This window comes from Pundamilia nyererei, unplaced genomic scaffold (genome assembly GCF_000239375.1).
Source record: "Pundamilia nyererei isolate P.nyererei 1_Seehausen unplaced genomic scaffold, PunNye1.0 scaffold00035, whole genome shotgun sequence".
NCBI classification, from domain to species: domain Eukaryota; kingdom Metazoa; phylum Chordata; class Actinopteri; order Cichliformes; family Cichlidae; genus Pundamilia; species Pundamilia nyererei.
In genome coordinates, this window is record NW_005187436.1 from 4,115,370 (window position 1) to 4,132,963 (window position 17,594).

Consider the following 17,594-nt stretch of genomic DNA (forward strand, 5'->3'; position numbering starts at 1 on the left):
CTGCCCTAGTTTACATCTGATTTCACCAACCGTTTTGATTGCAGCATTTAACTCGATTGTCAAAGGATCATGGTTTAATTCCAGATTAATGGGTGTAGGAGTAACCTCCTAATATGCTGCACATTAATCACCAAAAGAGAAGTAATAGCTACTAATATGAGAGTCACAGTCTTTATAAAAGTTACTTCCAGCTATCATAACAGTGTGAGCGAGTTACAAAAAAGCAAGGAACTGTTATCACTAATGAGATTGTTTTTCAAGACCATGGGTCAATGTAATGGCACTTATAAGAGATCATTGATGCAGCACTTACTATATAAGCTGTTGGTTTTCTAACTTTGCAGCGTTGATGTTTTTAAAATAAGCGCATCTGTTGTAGTCGGACTCATTTGACATCAGTCTTCAAAACAAGTGTTCCTTATACAAGAGGCAGCTAATGAGCATGTGCTGATTATGTCACAATAATGAGGCTGTGACTCATTTGTGCAGCTTCAGGTGTGTTGTGGGGCGTTTGCAGTGTTGCTTGGAGCTGGAATGCTTTTTATATGTTGTTTGTTTTAGAGCTGTCGTTTAAAGTAACTTAAGGAGCTGCAGTCTCCTGGGGTGTGAGAACCCCGAGAGATTTCATGCGTGTGGATATGCCAGGCTTAGAGCAGAGAGTGAAGGCCAGCAGACCTTTACTTTGTCTTTTTAAATTTCTGCCTACTGCAACTGAAATAGCCTCTTGTAGAACATTTCTGTATTTTATTGTAGCTATTGCCTTTTCTGCAAATCCTGCACTAAAGAAACCTTTGTTTATTTAGTCCAAACCGTATGTGGCGTACTATGAGCAAAGAAATATTGAGGTTTTCATAATTATGCACGTTCCTGGAGAAAATCCACTTTGAAATATGCACGCACATAGATTTGAATTAACCTTCAGTGTTAAACCTTTATGTGAGTTTGTGGGTTTGTATTTGTTAGCATGCTGACAGACAGTTTTCAATCCAAAAACAATTATACCACAAATCTAAAATATGAGACTGTACTATAAGGCAGAGCTTTGCTGAGTCGGGACTCACACTCAGATAATTTTTTGTCAAAGAAAGCAATTCGATATCGGACCTAATTCTCTCAAATATGAAATTTAACCAGCCTGATATTGTTGTTCTTTTTTTTCTTCTTAAATTAGTAGATTTAAAAGAAAAAACACGAGCATCCTCTGCTTCTTATTAACCCGGCCAAGGGGGTTATGTTTGTGGTTGTATTTGCATGCGTGCGTGCCATTTTGTCTGTAAACATAATAGCCTGAAATGTTTTGAATTAATTTTAATAAAACTTTGTAGAGGTGTAGAGTGGGCTCATGTTAGCAATCCATTATGTTTTGGCTTAGATCCACCAAGGTCTTTGAGGTCAACATAATGATTTGTTGGTTGAAAATTGGCAAAAAGCCTTAGAAACATTTATTCTTAATGTGTTGTCAAAGTAGGGTATGAAGATTTAAAATATAACTTCACATTTAACCTCTGACCTCTGAAGGTCAACAATGATATAAGGAGCTTCTAAGTATCACCTTACACGTCATGTAAAACTACTTGAAATTCTACTGCTTTTGTTTGTATTGTCAACATTTGTTTTATTTTGGCTTTGCTATGTACATTACAGTAACAGGTTATGACTGATTCAATACATAGCAGCTTGAATACATGTACAATGTTCCTGAATTATTAGATTTTTTTTTAAATTCAATTTTCTTAACTTGCTATTTATTACTAAATTGACTAAGAAATGTACTTAGCCGCAAAAATAATAAGCGTGTTAAAATAAGTTCCAGTGAGGCAAAAAACAAAATTCTGCACTTGGCACTTGTTTTTATTGATGTATATAGAAATGTATGTTTAAAAGAACCAAATTAATAATCAAATGTAAAATGCATTACTATTTCCTTAAAGTTAAATACTGCTCAGTGAGTGATCTGCCTGGGTGGAGGTTTTTGCTCTCAGAGGGCTCCGTGTTTAGTACGTAATTGTTGCTGTCATTCAGTGTAATTTCCTCTGAGTAAAGGGTTGTCATTATTCAGCAATACACACAATAAATGTCAGTAAGCGGAGGTGAGCAGGTGGCCTCTTGCCATCAAGTTCACAGCACTTGACACCCTACCTGTACTGCTTTGGCTTCACCTCCATCCTGAAACCTGGCAACAGGCCAGAACCGTGAACAATAGCACTGACGGAGGATGGCCAGAGTGATAAGGGCGGAAAGAGGAAGTCTATCTTTTGGGCAGGCTTACTAAAGTAAATATAGCCTTTTCTTTTCTTTTTTTCCCTTTGCTCATGTGACTCTTTGTTGTGGTAATCTTCAGCGAGGAGGTGGCCCCATCGTGGACATAACCATATTTTAACTTATAATAAGTATGACTGTGGTTGGCTAAACTGCTTTTATGAATTGCCCCCTCTTTGTTTCAAAAGATCTGAAGAGATTATCCGTAAATGAGATTAAGTTTATGATCGGCCAACGAGATAAGCTTTTCAGACCGCACCCGTACACATGTAACTGCTATAGGTTGTAGATAAGTAGCGTAGAGTAGTGCTTGTTTGGACGACATAACAGTTTTGACTTCAGGAAGGAGGTAAGGCATGACACGAGGAAATGTCAGAACAGTTTGTTTAAAAAAGAAAGATACTGGAATGTTTATACCTGTTGTGGGAAGCACGCCCAATGCCTCCGAGTATCTCAGTGCCAGTTTCCCACAGTTTGTGTCGTTGTAGAAAAGTTGAAATTCCTTCTAAACGCTCATCCCTGTTTGAGGATACAAACTGAACTGGCTGCTTAAAGTGATATTTGGAGTCTAAAAGTCACTCCAGCTGAGAATTCAGTGTTGCGTTCAACTCACGGTGATTAGTGGTTCATGCATTGATAAAAAAAATTACTGTAATGGCATTTAGGTTTAATCTATTTATGATCTGCAATGTAGCTGAAATCCTTATAAGTCCTTGCAAAATCTCTAGTGATAACGTGTTCATGCCAGTGACTATAAAAAAAGTCACCTGTACAGTCACTGGTTCAATCACAGTGTTTGTTGTGGCTCACATTATATAACCTTGTTGTGAATGGCTTGATAGACAGGTTAAAGTCTCCAGGCTGAAAGGTGTGTGACAGTTGTTTTCGCTCGTTTTCTGCTCCCACTGATCTCTCAGATTTAGATGCAGTGCTCTGTTACACGCTGCGTCCTTCGGGACTCTGACAATTATCAATGTGGATGCAAAAACCAACCGAGTTAATTAATTGCAGCTATGCAGATATAGTCTTCAACATGTTGGATCTAATTACACAGAGTACGTCAGCCTGCTGCCTGCCATTGTCCCAGATCAGCCCCCAGACTCTTAGCAGTACAGGCCAAACACCTGGCTCTCTACAGTGAAAAAACAGAGTGTGCAGCAGAGTACGCTTTGCATACTGGATCTGCAACCTTGATAATGTAGTTATATAGATTTATGAGCCTTTACCCTTTGGATTATAAATGACCTCAAAGTGGAGTGCGAGGAATCTCTGCTTGGAAAAAGGTCTGAGCTGTTTTTAAGACATGACACATGCTTATTGTAGGGTAAAATGTTTTCCCTTCTCCTCCTTCTCTTCTCTCACTCTGTCTGTCATTTTCTTCATTCAGGTAGATGCCTTAAATCATGAATCACCAGGGATCTCCGCTGAAGCAAGCCAAGTGAGTGTCACATTCCTGCTGCTTCCCCTCTGGATGTTTACCTTTCAGTGTGTTAGCTAATGCTGCTGGGTTACTCTCACACAGGCAAGAGAAAATCACTAACCCAGTGTGTGGAAGGTGGTGTGGGTCAGGGACTTTGGGTACAGAGCCGCTCTGTTGAAAATTGTTTGTTTTGCCTGGGTCTCTGGCTCCAGCCTTCCCCTGTGCCCTACACCCCCCCCCCCTCCCTCTTCCACTCTCCCTCTCTCCCTCTCCCTGATCCATATGCTCAGAATCTCAGGCTAATCTCATCCAGTGCTGGCCAGTCTCCTCTCTGTATATCACTCGTATTTTTTTCTGTGCATGCAAAAGGGTTTGTGACACTTAACTATCGTGAGGTGCGGGTCAGAAGATGAAGGGCATGCTGCGTAACCCTGTACCCTCTTCTTGTCATTTCAGTGGAGTGGCCAGATCGGACAGCAAGCTCAGCGCCAAGGCCCTCTATGGTAAGTGGCTTCATGGAAGTAGGTTGAGGTGTTGCGCTGTTTGTTCCTGAAAGATCACTTTGTTGTTCGCTTGTTTCCAGAACTTTGTTGCGACATGCCCTTATTTCTGCGGCATGACTCACAGCAGACTAGCTACAGTTTACAGCTTGTCATTGAAGAGTTTGGACACTCTTACGTGTCGGGGAATTAGATGTTTAGTATTGAGAATTTGCTTACTTGCTTGCAAGAATCTGTTACTGAAAATAGATCCCAGCAAATGCTCTATACTTTTTTTTCACATTGCTTGGTTTACTTAAAAATGAAACTATAGATTTGTGACCAATTTTTAAGGATTTACAGCTTTAGCTGTATTTTCTTAATTAGATACCTTTCCAAACTGTTCCTAGTCAATCTGTGTGGATTAGCCCTGTTACTAACACAAATCACAACAATTTTCCATTTGCTTTGCAAATGACTGTGTCCGGAAACTCACTCTGTGGCATGTTGCTGCAGGTGTAGTCCTCACTGGACTGTATGTATGCCAGTGTGTGTGTATCTGCACTTAGTCACATTCTTTGAATTCAGGGATATGCTTGTTATTTTAGTGTCCCATTTGCATTGTTGGGCTGCATTACCAATCGGTAGTAAGTGCTATTAAACTCAGTAATCCAGTACTGGCATGAAGTGACTTTTTATTTTAGCTGTTGCATGCTTGTCTTAGGGTGTGTGTCACTGAAATTCGCTTACACTGCAGGGTGTGGCAGTTTTTAACGTGTGGTTGGAACAGGGTGAGGTGGCCATGTCTTGCAGGTGAATAAAGGGCACATTGAAAAGTGAAAAGGAAAAGGCGGACTCAGGCCTCCGGTCCTCCCCTCGTTGCCTCAGACATTAGCTCACTGGTTCCTGCCAACACCTCCTTCCACACTGTCAACATAAAGAACTATTTCACAACATAGTAGGCACAGATAGAAACCTACGCCGAGCTACAGCAGAACAACCCACTTTCCTGCATGGCCAAATTTAGAATCGCCTGAAATGGCAGATGACGCTATTGTAGGGATGCAAGATGTTCCCAAAACTTCTGACTGTGCACCTCGTTGTCTGTGTGACATATCGGAGCCGTAAATCATCCAAATATCCACAGGAAACTCCCACTCTAGCAATCTTTGTGAAGTATCCCACCGTACGTGTGATGAGCTTGTGTTGTTTGGCAGATGGTCACCACTACCGTCTCACTGCAGGGTGACAGCCACGTGCCCATCCTTTTTAACCCCAAGAGGCAACAGTGGAAAATACTGAACACCAACCATGACAGTGCTAGATATTTGGTAGGTCAGTGTAGGATGGTTGTTCACACTATGCTGAATAAACACACGTACATTAGTTAAATTATAACAATCTCCCATATGCAAACCACCCTACCATTCACACAGTGCAGTCCAGCAGAAAAACGAATGCAAATGATGCACAGGTCCTCCCACTTGATCTGTTATCAGCAGCAGCAGCAGCAGCTTTGGGGTAAAGCAGAAAGACGCCACTTAGGACTCGTCATCTGCGTACTTGAAAATCACCTGGCAGCTATAATAAGTTTCTCAGGAAGTTTTGGGTTTAAGATCATGTCTCTGACAGGTAAACTTGGGTGGGACTAAATCAACAGGTTCCAATTGATGTTTTCCTGCTCTGTTGCTTTTCTTGAATGTCTGTGTTGTTTTGTATTTCAGTTGAATCTCTGCGATTGATCCACTGCATTTAGTGTTGCTTCTTTTGGTTAGTGGTGTCAGGCTGTGAGAGGTGTTGATGTGGTCCTTGCTAGCAACATATGGTCAAGTCTTTGTTGACGCAGCCGGAAACTTTCGTATCTAAAGGGCGGTGGCACAGTTAGAAAGAAATCACAAAGTTTTGCCATCAAGGTGTTGGTGATTGACTAGATATATAATTGTGATGATGCAATTTTTCATTATTAGTCAAACTGATTCAAAATTCTTTGTCTGCTACTCAGATAATCACCAGTTTTGTTGGTTTTGGATTGAATCCCATTAAATATGTTTAATAGTTTCCCAGTATAGGATTGTCCGATTGACCTGGGTCATGTATTGGTTTGATAATCTGCCAGGGAGCCATGTTTGTCACTGGTCATTGACTCTTCAGACCTCTGAGGATTTGCCCATCTGCCTGCTAAGTGGCTGTTATTGCAAGCTGCCGTGGCACTGTGAATTGACTGGCATAAATGTCAGTCATTAATAAGACATGGGGGGAGCTCGTCTTTCAGATCGACACCCGACGCTTGTGTTTCACCTGTGAGGAGCCAAGCAGAGAGGAAATGGCTGGAAGAGGAAAGAGAAATGCTTGCATTGTTTGGGCAGCGGTTGCGCTGGCTCTAAAATTGTCCCCTTTAGAGGTCTTGTTTCATCACAGGCAAACATGTAGGACTCTAAGAAGCATGTTCATTACCACAATGAATTGGAATATCGAATATTAGAATGTCATTTAAAGCATTATTGCACATTTTGGTAAGTGCTAGGCAAACAGAGTGGCTTTGTGTTGCTGTAAAGCACAAGAACAGAACTATGTCTGTACGAATAGAAAATCTGCATGACATAAGCGTGTTGATTTTGTTGGGTAGGGGACTGGGGACACAGAGCGAGTTGATATCTAGCAATGGAGTTGATAGAGCCATGCTCTCATTTAACCGTAATTGTTACCTGCAGACTATTCAACTGGTAAATGGGTCAATGAGCACACTGGCACACTCATTTGTAATCAGCCTGTTCAAAAAGAAAGCCTTGAGCCAACAGCACACGCAGTGCATGCAGCACATGCAGAACATGCATCACGCTAACACAATGGTGACATGAGTTTCAGTGTTTTTGTGCATCGGACATTTGATATGGATCACTGCATGTTGAACCTAGGCTTTGAAAAGGTTAAATGTTTTTTGGTTTTGTTTTGTTTTTTTTAAGCTGCTGTGATTTATGTTTTTATCATTACATTTTTCTCAAAACGTGTAACGCACCCTAATCTGCAGCTCTCATCGTGTTTATTGAGCTTTACTGAGCTTATTGTCTCAAATAGTTTTTGCTTGGAACTTATTTTTATGTATGAAAAATTTTTTGTGACAAATGGGCCAGATGTGTAGATGAAACCTAGAGCTTCCTAATCTGTAATCTGTAATTCTACAGTGTCTGCACTGTAGAATTTGACTGTTTTGTGAATAAGGAAGCATTAATGGTGGGTTTAGATTTAGTTTCAAGTATTTGTAAAGGCTTATCAAGCGTGTCTTAAAACAAGCCTGAACGTGACCTTTTTCCTTACTGTATTGAATGCAGTTGTTCCTATTGCAGCAGTGTGTGCAAAAGTCTTAGGCTATTAAGTTATAATTTGCTGTTATTTCTTTAAGTTTAAGCCTTCAGGAATAGTTCTCCAGTTGTAGCGGTAATCGTTTCAGCCGTCTCACTACTACAGAACTTTAAGGTGTGGAAACTGTACTTCAGTCTGATTTTTACAGCTTTTAACCAGCTGAAAGGTAAAGATGAGGAAGTGTGACGCTGTCACTGATCTTTGACCCTCCAGTAAATCTGTGCCGCTGAACGGTGCGCTGGATCTGACGAAGATTTAATCCCAGCTCGGCCAAAATATTTTAATATGGAGCACAGTGAATTAATACTCAAGTATCCTCTGATTTCACACTTAATGATGAATTTCTCACATAGCTCTGATCTCGTGTTACTTGCCCTCAGGCAGCAAGCAGCTGCAGATCTATTCCTTTATCTTAAAATATAGTCGAAAATCATAAGGATGAAAACTTTATTTTAGAAAGCGTGCAATATATCTGAACAGTGTAGTTAACATTGGGATTAGCAGTTGACCTCATGGAAAAAGTAAAAGGAGCATATATTACGTGTCTTTGTCACTTCCTTATTGCCCTCCTGCTGTTCTCAGCTTCAATGCGTCCTTTCAGCTGTTCACTCCGCTAAAAGGTTCAACCTGTGGAGTTGAGGTCAATGTTGTTTATATAGGTGTACATATATATAGCAGGATCGCAGGCAGCACCGAGGAGGTTTTTACTTTCTGAAATGTAAATTTATTTTTTTGTTCTTATCAACAGAGCAGAGGAAAAAATACTCCAACTCCAATTTTATCATGCAGGAGACGTCGCAGTATCACGTTGAGGTAAAATGATCATTATTTCATTGATTTTCATATCTCATTGTATTTCAAAGTTAAAGCAAAGAAGCGTAGACTCACACAGTGTGTGTTCATTCATTTATTCAGTGTTACACTTATTTTAACACACTTTAACTTCTTATTTCGCTCATAAGGATTTTAGAGGTCATTAATGTAAAATGAATTTAAGTGTTTATGAAACCGCGGTATTCTTATGCACAGTGTTTTTGTCATTGCTCTGCCTTTATAGCAGTTTTTAAAACTTTTTTAGACTACGGTATAATGTAGTAGTATGTTACTGGAGATGTCTGTGTTTACATTCCATGCAACGAAGACGTAATATTCAGTGTCCTGATCATTCAGGGCGTTACTGTGACATTTATCTGTAAAAATCTTTTACATTATCTCATATAATGCTGTTAACTTATGGATTTAAAATGCTTGTCACGTAACCTCATTTGCAAAGCAAGATAACGACACTATGAAGGTTATGGCATATTGTTCTTTTGCCCAGAGATAAAAGCTGACACATAGGTTCATCTTCTGATTACATTTCACTTACTGGAACTTTGTTATAATAAAACAGTCGGGCCTTTGATTGCAGCAGTAATGAGCTAATGTTGGAACGACTGAGTCAGAGACGTGCTTTGGGTCAGGCATGTTTCTGAACTATGTCCTGTGTCCACATTAATAGGATATCTTCTAAATGCCTCCCTCATTATCACGCATGGGTGAGTAATGATACACAAGATAACAATCTTGGTGCCAGCAGCCACTTAGTGGCAGTAGTTCAGTTTTGATCAGATAAACAGAAACTCACCCAGCTACACAAAAGTCAGTTAAATGAAGCATTTATATAGCAAGAGAGTACAGTTAAAGGAATGAGGGAACATTTTTATTTGTTTTCTTGCTGAGAGTTAGATAAGTAGATTGATTGTGGCTCTGTGTTCTCTATGGAGTCACCGCAGGTTAGCTTAAAGACTGAAGACAGGGAGGTTGCTCCCCTGGTTAACTAATTACCAAGTTATGCTATACTTAATCATAAAAAAGTGTAAAAAAATAAACACTGTTGTGCCAGACTGTTTCTTGGCTGCCCCCCGCACTTCCAGGAGTTTTGTCATTGTGTGTCATTGTGTGTCATTGTGTCATCGGTCAACAGTGAACAGCCTGCTACTCCCAGCCAAGAAACGCATACTTGGCACATGCTTCTTTTTTTGATGAGAGATTAAAAATAACATATAATGTGTTAATTAGGAAACTTTTGAGCTGCTTCGAGGCAGAATTTTCTATTTGTTTCTTTCTATTTCAGTCCTAAAGCTGTAATCTGATATAGGGTCTAACTCTTGGCAAGTAAGCATATCCCAAATGTCACAAGCTTCCTTCCTTATATTTGAAAAGTACATCAAGTATATTGCAAATTATGACTAAGCACTTTCTTGAGCACAGCTTCAAGTGCAGGTGCTGTTTTTAGTTGACTTCCACTAACACACTAAGTCACCAACAACTGTTTTCTCTGCAGCATCTTTCCACATTTGTTATGGACAAGACAGAGTCCATCGCCACAGTGGATGATGCAATCAAGAAACTGATTCTTCTGGACTCAAAAGACAAAATCTGGACCCAGGAGATGCTCCTCCAGGTCACAGACAAGTCAGTCAGACTTTTGGATTGTGATACGCAGGTACGGCTCCAAGCATCTGTTTACACCTCAGAACATTATTTCAACATGAAATACTGACATTTCTGTGTTCCAATAATGACAGGCAAGGGAGATGAACAACATTAATAATCTTGTTGCATTGTGTTAGTCCTGAACACAGTCAGACTTGCTGTACTGTATATACTTTGTTTTCAGTTGCAATGCTACAATAGAGTCCTGTAATTATGCCTTTTCTCTCGTACAAGTCATTTAGAAGGCTATGTGTCTGATTATTTTGTACTCAGTTGGTGTCTCGCTCTTTCCCTATTTCCACCTCTTTCTTATCTTTCTGTTGTTCTGCTACAGGAAGAGTTGGAGAACTTCCCTCTTCCAACCATCCACATGTGTCAGACGGTGCTGAATCAGACCCGTTACCCCTCCGTGGTGCTGCTCGTGTGTCAGGACAAGGACCAGTACAAACCCGACATCCACTTTTTCCACTGCGACGAAGTGGACGTGAGTTTTTGTTTGAATACGCCACATTATTACATTGTCTTTGCATGATGGATGGCTTTGTGTTTTATATCATTAAGAAAATCTAGCTGCTGATACCAGAGCACTACAGGTCAGATTTCAGCACTATTGCCTTTGCAGCCAGTATATTTGTATGGAGGAAGCTGGAACTCTGTTAACTCACTGTAATAACATTATGTCTGTGTAGTTCAGAATCACCACTAGTCAGTGTTGTTTCCTGGCTCCGAATGAGGCTTTGGGGATTGATTTTGAATATAAGGGCCAATGTTCCATGTTGGAGTAAAGGCAGTATTTCTGTGTTACCTTATTTGATTAACTTCCTGTTATTTCAGGCCATTTAAGGGGGAAAAATGACTTCTTTGTTGGTTTAAATGTCAAAAATGGGTTTATTAGAATGCTGGATCTTTTAGCCCTGGCTAAGACTAGACAAGAAAGCGCTGGGTCATAAAGATTTACTAGAGTGACCTTTGCTTTATCACATGAGGATTGTGTTTGAGAAAAAACAGAAATCACCATAACCAACAACACAAACCAGATATAGTGTTGTTAAAAATGTCTAGAGCCAGCAGCTTTCACGTCTTTACATCTGGATATATTTCAGATTTGAGAATTAAAGTTTGCAGGTGTTAACATGCTTTAGAGAGGTGAATTCAGTGTACTGTAAAACTTTAAACCACGTGAGTTGGTCAAATAAGTTTATATTTGTCTTGTTGTTTAACCTTTTTCACACTCTCACTGAAAAAACTTTTTTTTCTCTTTTTTTTGGTATGGCTCAGAGTGAACCTACTAAATGGAAATATTTTAATATTAATGTTAACTTGTGTCTCTCCCTCACTTTCTTCAGGCTGAGATGGTTCATGCAGACATTGACAGTGCCATTGGAGACGTCAAGCACGGGAAGAATATGAGGCCTCAGACTCTGAAGTGAGATTAGTGCTAATATATGTAAACTCATGCAGTCAAAGACACATTCAAGAAGGTAACTAGCTGCGAGCTAACTTGTCATCATGTCTTCCCGTTAAGGGTGAACCAGGAAAAAATGAAGCGTCACAGAGAGACTATCCTCCCCCCGTCGGCCCCTAAGGGCCCACCACCTGCCGCAAGGGGACGAGTGGCAGCCGTGGACACACAGGGTGAGATTTGACACGCATCCACGGCTCGCTTTTTATTCTAAATGTTTTGTTCAGTGGTCAATTTGATTCATTTTTGTCTCTTTTTGTCTTTGTAGACAGACGAGCTTTCAGGCAAAGTGACTCAGAGTCACATGAAAAGCTGGCCCAGCGCATTGAGAAGGATGTGGTGAGTGCCTTTCTTTATCCACAGGGACACCTGCTAATATGCTACGCTGCTCCTTTCACGTCTCATGTAGCTACATTCTTCAAAGCCTAAACCTGAGCATTTGCCCCCCTCAGCAAATCCTTAACTGTGCCCTGGATGACATTGAGATCTTTGTGGCACGGCTGCAGAAGGCAGCAGAGGCCTTTGCTCAGCTCAACCAGCGCAACAAGAGTAAGAAGAATAAGAAGAAAGGACCAGCAGGTCTGTCTCCCTTTCTTCTCATCTGGTGGCACAAACACAGTGACAATATGTTCATATTGCTCACGTCGCCATGTTTGTGTCTCTTTGTGTCCTGTGGCCAAGGACTCTCATCCACTGATGTATGCGTTGTAGTAGTGGCCACTTTGGGCTTCTTTTAAGTAATACGATTCTCATTATGCAACTCTTATAACTGGAGTAATATTATTGCATTCTTCCACTTTAAAATGACGGCAAACCAAAACAAACCGATATTCTGTTTGATCTCTCTTGGAGGCGGTAGTGTGTGACGTCAAAGCAGTCGCCTCCTGTGATTGTTGCACAAAGCAATAATATTACTGTAAATGTTGCTGAGTAATGTTTTACTGCCCAACGCTGGCGCTGATGTGATGTTTTATGTCAACACGCGTCTGCAGTTAAGCGTAACGTGCATATTACATGCGACACTGTCCTTGTGTGGGGTCAGGAGACAAACGCACATGTGTGAGTTTATCCACATCGTCTGGTAATAACGATGTGTGGTCAAGTGTGCTGGAAGTGACGAATTCTCCGTTTTGAGAATTTGTTTCTCAACTTTGAGGTCAGTGTCTTATCTACTGTCACTTAATCTGGGAAAGAATTATCAGTCAAATGTCATTCTGAACCTCTCATAACTGTGAGCTATTGAGCTCAGGTTGAGAAACACTGCTGCACCACGTTCTCTCGTACTCTCTGGCCAAAGGTGACCTGTATCTATAAAGCTGATTGAGGCTATCTGCTAACTACCATTTCTGTGTCACTGTCTTTTATTTCACTGGAAACGAAAGCCATAAGCTTCTGACTAGATGAGCATTCAGGTTTTTATGACTTTGACCTCTGGCCAGAAAGTGAAAACTGTGTCCCATCTGTATTGTGTCTGTGTGGCCGGCGGGTAACTCTGGAGTCTGTGTGTGGTCATTGTTGCATTGGTTGTTTGCAGAGGGCGTGCTGACCCTGCGAGCCAAGCCCCCCTCTGAAGCAGAGTTCATTGATAGCCTGCAGAAACTGAAACTGGCCTTCAACCTCTTGGTGAGATATCAAAGCACCTAGCCTCCCTCATTCATCAGCTGTTGTCTCTTCAACGCCTCATTGCTGTGTGTCTGTCACTGCGCTCCCTGCAGGCCAAACTGAAGAAACACATACAGAACCCAAGTGCATCTGAGCTGGTTCACTTCCTCTTTGGCCCTCTGGAGCTGGTAAGAGTTTTTCTGATCTCACATAAGTGGATTATCCCAAAAGTCAACAATATACTCTATGCATGCATGTTACTGTTAGTTTTGTCATTTGATGCCTTAGCATTGACTGAGCTCAGCCCACAGGCATATCTGATGGGAACGCATTAGGCCTCTTTCAGTTCACAGATGAGAGCAGTTCAGCACTTTTGCCATCAGGCATTTTAGCTTTGTAACACACCCACTAAACTCTCACCAGACTGGAGCAACGTGGTTTTCAGCTATACTACAGGTGCAGCTGCACTTACATAATGTTGGTTTTCTAAACCACAGTCTTCTGCCACACCTTCGATACTGCTGGATGGAAGCGCAAAACCAGACTCTGTTTATATGGCGCAGTAATCTTTGAACACATTGGTTTTATGCAGCTGAGAAAAAGAAAACACCTCATACAGTACGCCTCCTTGACCGCTAGTTGTCCTCCAAGGATGGTGTCAAAATACGGAAACTCAAAATATTCCGAGCAGTTCAATATTTCGGACAATTTAAAATGATTTTTTTCCTCTTTAAATACTTTTACTTGTGCAGTAAAGTGAAAATGGTAAACGTTTACATGCTGAATTCAACACTCAAATACCAAGTTTGCATAACTGTTTAAAAAAATGTAAAAAGAGCTCTAAGTGATACCTTTACAGGTAATACACCGTAATGCTTCTGTATGGTGAATGCTATGCCAGCTGTAAACACTTGGTGCATCTACAGGTGCTGCAGAGCTGTGGAGGTCCTGACCTGCCGCGCTCAATCGTGTCTCCTCACCTGTGTAAAGATGCTGTTGACTTCCTGCGGGGACACCTCACACCAAAAGAAATGACCATCTTTGAACTGCTTGGGGAAGGTTGGACCAGACCCAGGTATATTTGCGGTGTTGTCATGGATACAAACACTCTGGTTATGATTCAGTGCTTGTGACATGGATCTCTTTTGTCGCAATCTTGCCCTGCGGGGGGTCGGGGTGACCATGTGGTCCTGCGTAAAATGCTGAACTACGTTTTACAGTTGCAATTAAAGAAGCCACAAAGCTAAACAGGGCTGCAAAGTGTTGTTTTAGGATGTTTTACTCTAGCAGCGGTGTTTAATTTGATATACCGGTATGACAATTAAAAGTTGAACTAATCTACAGAGACTGAAACTAAATGAAGCCAAAGCTGGCTTATGTCATGCATGCATGTGTTATTGTGTCCTAATTCTAAATCTAAATATAGTAAATGTAATCCTAAATTATCTGTCCCAGTGTCAAATGTGTTTCATGGCACAAGCATGACATACAGTAACAGGTGCAGGTACTTACATATTTGCCTCAATTGCAGAAGCATGCAGAACTGCAAGGAATTTGTATTTGTTTGTTTGTAAAATAGTTAAGAGGTTCATGTACGATAGACCTAATGTCTAATCATTACAAGATGTCATAGTAAGCTAGTTAAAATTATGCGAGTAATGCTGTCAGTTTTCATATTTACAGTCAGCTTTTTCAATAGAACATCAAAAAAATATATATGTTTAAAATTAAGAATAAATATATTTATAATATATTTATAAATCTACAGTGTTACGGTTACCTTCAACATACTGTAAGCATTTTCTTCTAATGATATATCCCCTGTCTTAATTAGCATTTGTAGGACGCAAAACACCTTGAAAATTTAAAAAAAAATTTGAGCAAATTATGATCATTTTTCATTGTGCAGTGAGATCTGATTTCATAGATTTGGATGGATGAAGAAGTTTAGCACCCCCTGAACATTATGGCAGTTTCCCCATGAACAGCAATGACCAGTTCAGCATCTGCACTGGTACTGCTAGCTCTGTCTCCACAGTAGAGTAGCTCAAGTGCAATTTTTTTGACCATCCCTTCACTCGTCTTCCTGCAGAGCCGAGTGGCCGAGGGATCAGTGCGCTCCTCCTTATTACCCAAAGTTTCGAAACGGCTGGGAGCCGCCGGCGGAGCTTTTCTTGACATCCCCGTGGGAAACGGAAGGACCCTCTGCCCCCCTAGCTTCCCCCTCAAGCCCAACTTACAGTAAACACAAACCTGAGGATGTAAGGCTTTTATTAAATGTTCCCTACCTGTGGAAAAAATAAATGCCGGTATCTGTAAATTTGTTTATTTATTTTTGGTTCTTTTTCAGTATTACAGGCCTCATCCCTCAAGCCCCTTAAATGGGTAAGTAATGAGGTCCTCCACATAATTTTTATTTATTTTTTGGTGTTTTTCTACATGCGATATCACAAAATATAAAACTTTGACACCATGTGTCTCCACAGGTCCTACAATGGGATCCCTCAGGCCCCCAAATATGCCAAAATTCGCTACAGCTTTGTCGCGCGGAATGCCAACGAGCTGTCAGTGCTGCAGGATGAAGTCCTCGAGGTTGTAATGACATATTCTTTTGTCCTTCATTTGACGTTTGTAATTTCAACCAATTTGATAGTTTTACTCATTAACTTGGACATTTTATCTGCTGAATGGGAGTGTGTTACCTGTAAACCCGTCATATGGTGCTAAAACACAAATGGTAGCAAACCAATTTCAGCTGTGCACAGGTCAAGCGTCTGTCACCATTTGCAGTACAGTGGAGTAATGCGTGAACTGTCTTTTGCAGGTGTTAGAGGATGAAAAACAGTGGTGGAAACTACGGAACCGCAGCGGGCAAGCCGGCTATGTCCCATATAACATCCTGGATGTTGTGACAATAGAAGAGCCAGAGGTCCCCTACTCCTACCAGGTGACCAACACCCGCCCGTCTGCATTTTTAAAACTCTTTTTTGGTTCTATTTGAAAACGAATAAAACACACACTTTTGACTGTTTAGACTTTATTGTTTACCCAAAGTTTAAGATCCTTCCTAGTCATGACACCACAGTTCTGAAGTCCATCTGACTGCTATAAAGCATTCACGATAACAGATTAGATTAGATTGATAGTAATTTGTGAAAAACATAGCTGTTACCAATGGCATCTCATGTCATGAAACAAAAGTGACTTGTTAGTTCATCGTGCCCAAGAGCCGATGAGCTCATGCAATGGCAACGATGAGGCATGAATCCGTCCCGCCACAATTCCTGCTAGAGTATTACTCAGAATGCAGTGAAACACAGTGATCACCTGATGGGTCTTTAACCAAACTATACTCAAGTTCAAGGTCACAGGGGTTGTTTCTATTTTCATAAGAATCTCTGCTATTCCTAAAACGCTGGTCAGGTTTTAGTAATTAATTTGTCCTGGATGTGACTCTATTGACTTCTCAGTGAATTTTAATTAGTTTGTTGTAACAAAACTTGTAACTTTCTTTCTGTACTTCATGCATTACTTACGATTTACCTGTGATTTGTGAAGTATCATGAGCTGGATGGGCTACATCTGGGTTTTATTTTATCCTTTAAATCCCATGCATCTTAGCTGTTTAGATGTTATTTTGTTTGATATTCTTCTGTGTCTAAACTAGTGTGTAATTTAATATAGCCACACTGAGTGACTTCTCACATGCCTCAGCAGCCTGTTTCTCAGCTCTGCTTGCAGCATGAGGGTTTCTGACTGAGCTCTCAGCAGTCAGGCTGCATTTTGGTCAGTGCCAGACTTTGCCAAGGAAAAACAATGTGTGTAATAAAATAAGATCATATAAGTGCTTCTGCTGCATGGAATTTGATCTTTTCTTTTCCTTTCTTTTCCGTTCTCAACCCTTGGTTAAGATACCTAAAAAAATGGTCCATTGTTTTGTTTCCATTTTTTGCTTTGGAAAAAAAAAGGAAGGAAAATGTTTTCATGTGTCTGTAAAAAGAATGTGTTTTTTAGTGGGGTTTTTTTTTTAGTAACAATAATAAAAGAATTCAGTGCAGCCACAGGACAAATAATACTTTTCATTTTTTTCTTCACCTTTGTTTACACTGTACAGAGCCATGTCACTTTAGCTGTAATCTTATCTTCACTTCATAGACCAGAGGAGGCAAAAGTACAGACTTTTTGTACTTAAGTAGAAGAACAGATACTTGTGTTAAAAATATTCTGGTAAAAGTTGAAGTACTAAATCAACTTCTTTATTCAAGTTAAAGTAAAAAATACAGGCTCTGAAATGTACTCAGAGTAAGAAAGTAAAAAGTAGATCCTTGAAGGACAGTTCTACCAAAATTCTTCTCTATCTGTTTTTATGCAAAGTATACTAGATAGATAGATAGATAGATAGTAGGGGTGCAACGATACACAAAATTCACGGTTCGGTTCGGTTCGATACTTTGGTGTCACGGTTCGATATTTTTTCGATACAAAAAAAATGTTCATGCCTTTTTAATTTGTCATTTATTAAAATTATAAATAA

At 40.3% G+C, this 17,594-nt stretch overlaps 1 protein-coding gene across 5 annotated transcripts in view; it reads left to right on the top strand.

Annotated features, from left to right (window-relative positions):
- eps8l2 (EPS8 signaling adaptor L2) overlaps positions 1–17,594 on the top strand; it is a 43,582-nt gene that overhangs the window by 1,755 nt on the left and 24,233 nt on the right. For 2 of the 5 annotated variants that reach the window (XM_013910029.1, XM_013910030.1), the window contains exons 1-15: positions 3,951–4,182; positions 8,267–8,331; positions 9,845–10,006; positions 10,331–10,480; positions 11,343–11,422; positions 11,522–11,631; positions 11,727–11,797; positions 11,911–12,037; positions 12,993–13,081; positions 13,174–13,248; positions 13,987–14,135; positions 15,153–15,321; positions 15,411–15,445; positions 15,547–15,652; positions 15,885–16,007. In XM_013910029.1, the coding sequence (XP_013765483.1) occupies positions 4,089–4,182; positions 8,267–8,331; positions 9,845–10,006; positions 10,331–10,480; positions 11,343–11,422; positions 11,522–11,631; positions 11,727–11,797; positions 11,911–12,037; positions 12,993–13,081; positions 13,174–13,248; positions 13,987–14,135; positions 15,153–15,321; positions 15,411–15,445; positions 15,547–15,652; positions 15,885–16,007 (1,605 nt within the window). In that variant the 5' untranslated portion in view covers positions 3,951–4,088. Of the gene's footprint in view, positions 1–2,589; positions 2,609–3,646; positions 3,698–3,950; positions 4,183–8,266; positions 8,332–9,844; positions 10,007–10,330; positions 10,481–11,342; positions 11,423–11,521; positions 11,632–11,726; positions 11,798–11,910; positions 12,038–12,992; positions 13,082–13,173; positions 13,249–13,986; positions 14,136–15,152; positions 15,322–15,410; positions 15,446–15,546; positions 15,653–15,884; positions 16,008–17,594 lie in introns of those variants that run through there. The other 3 variants (XM_005730094.1, XM_005730093.2, XM_013910032.1) reach the window with 3 other exon arrangements.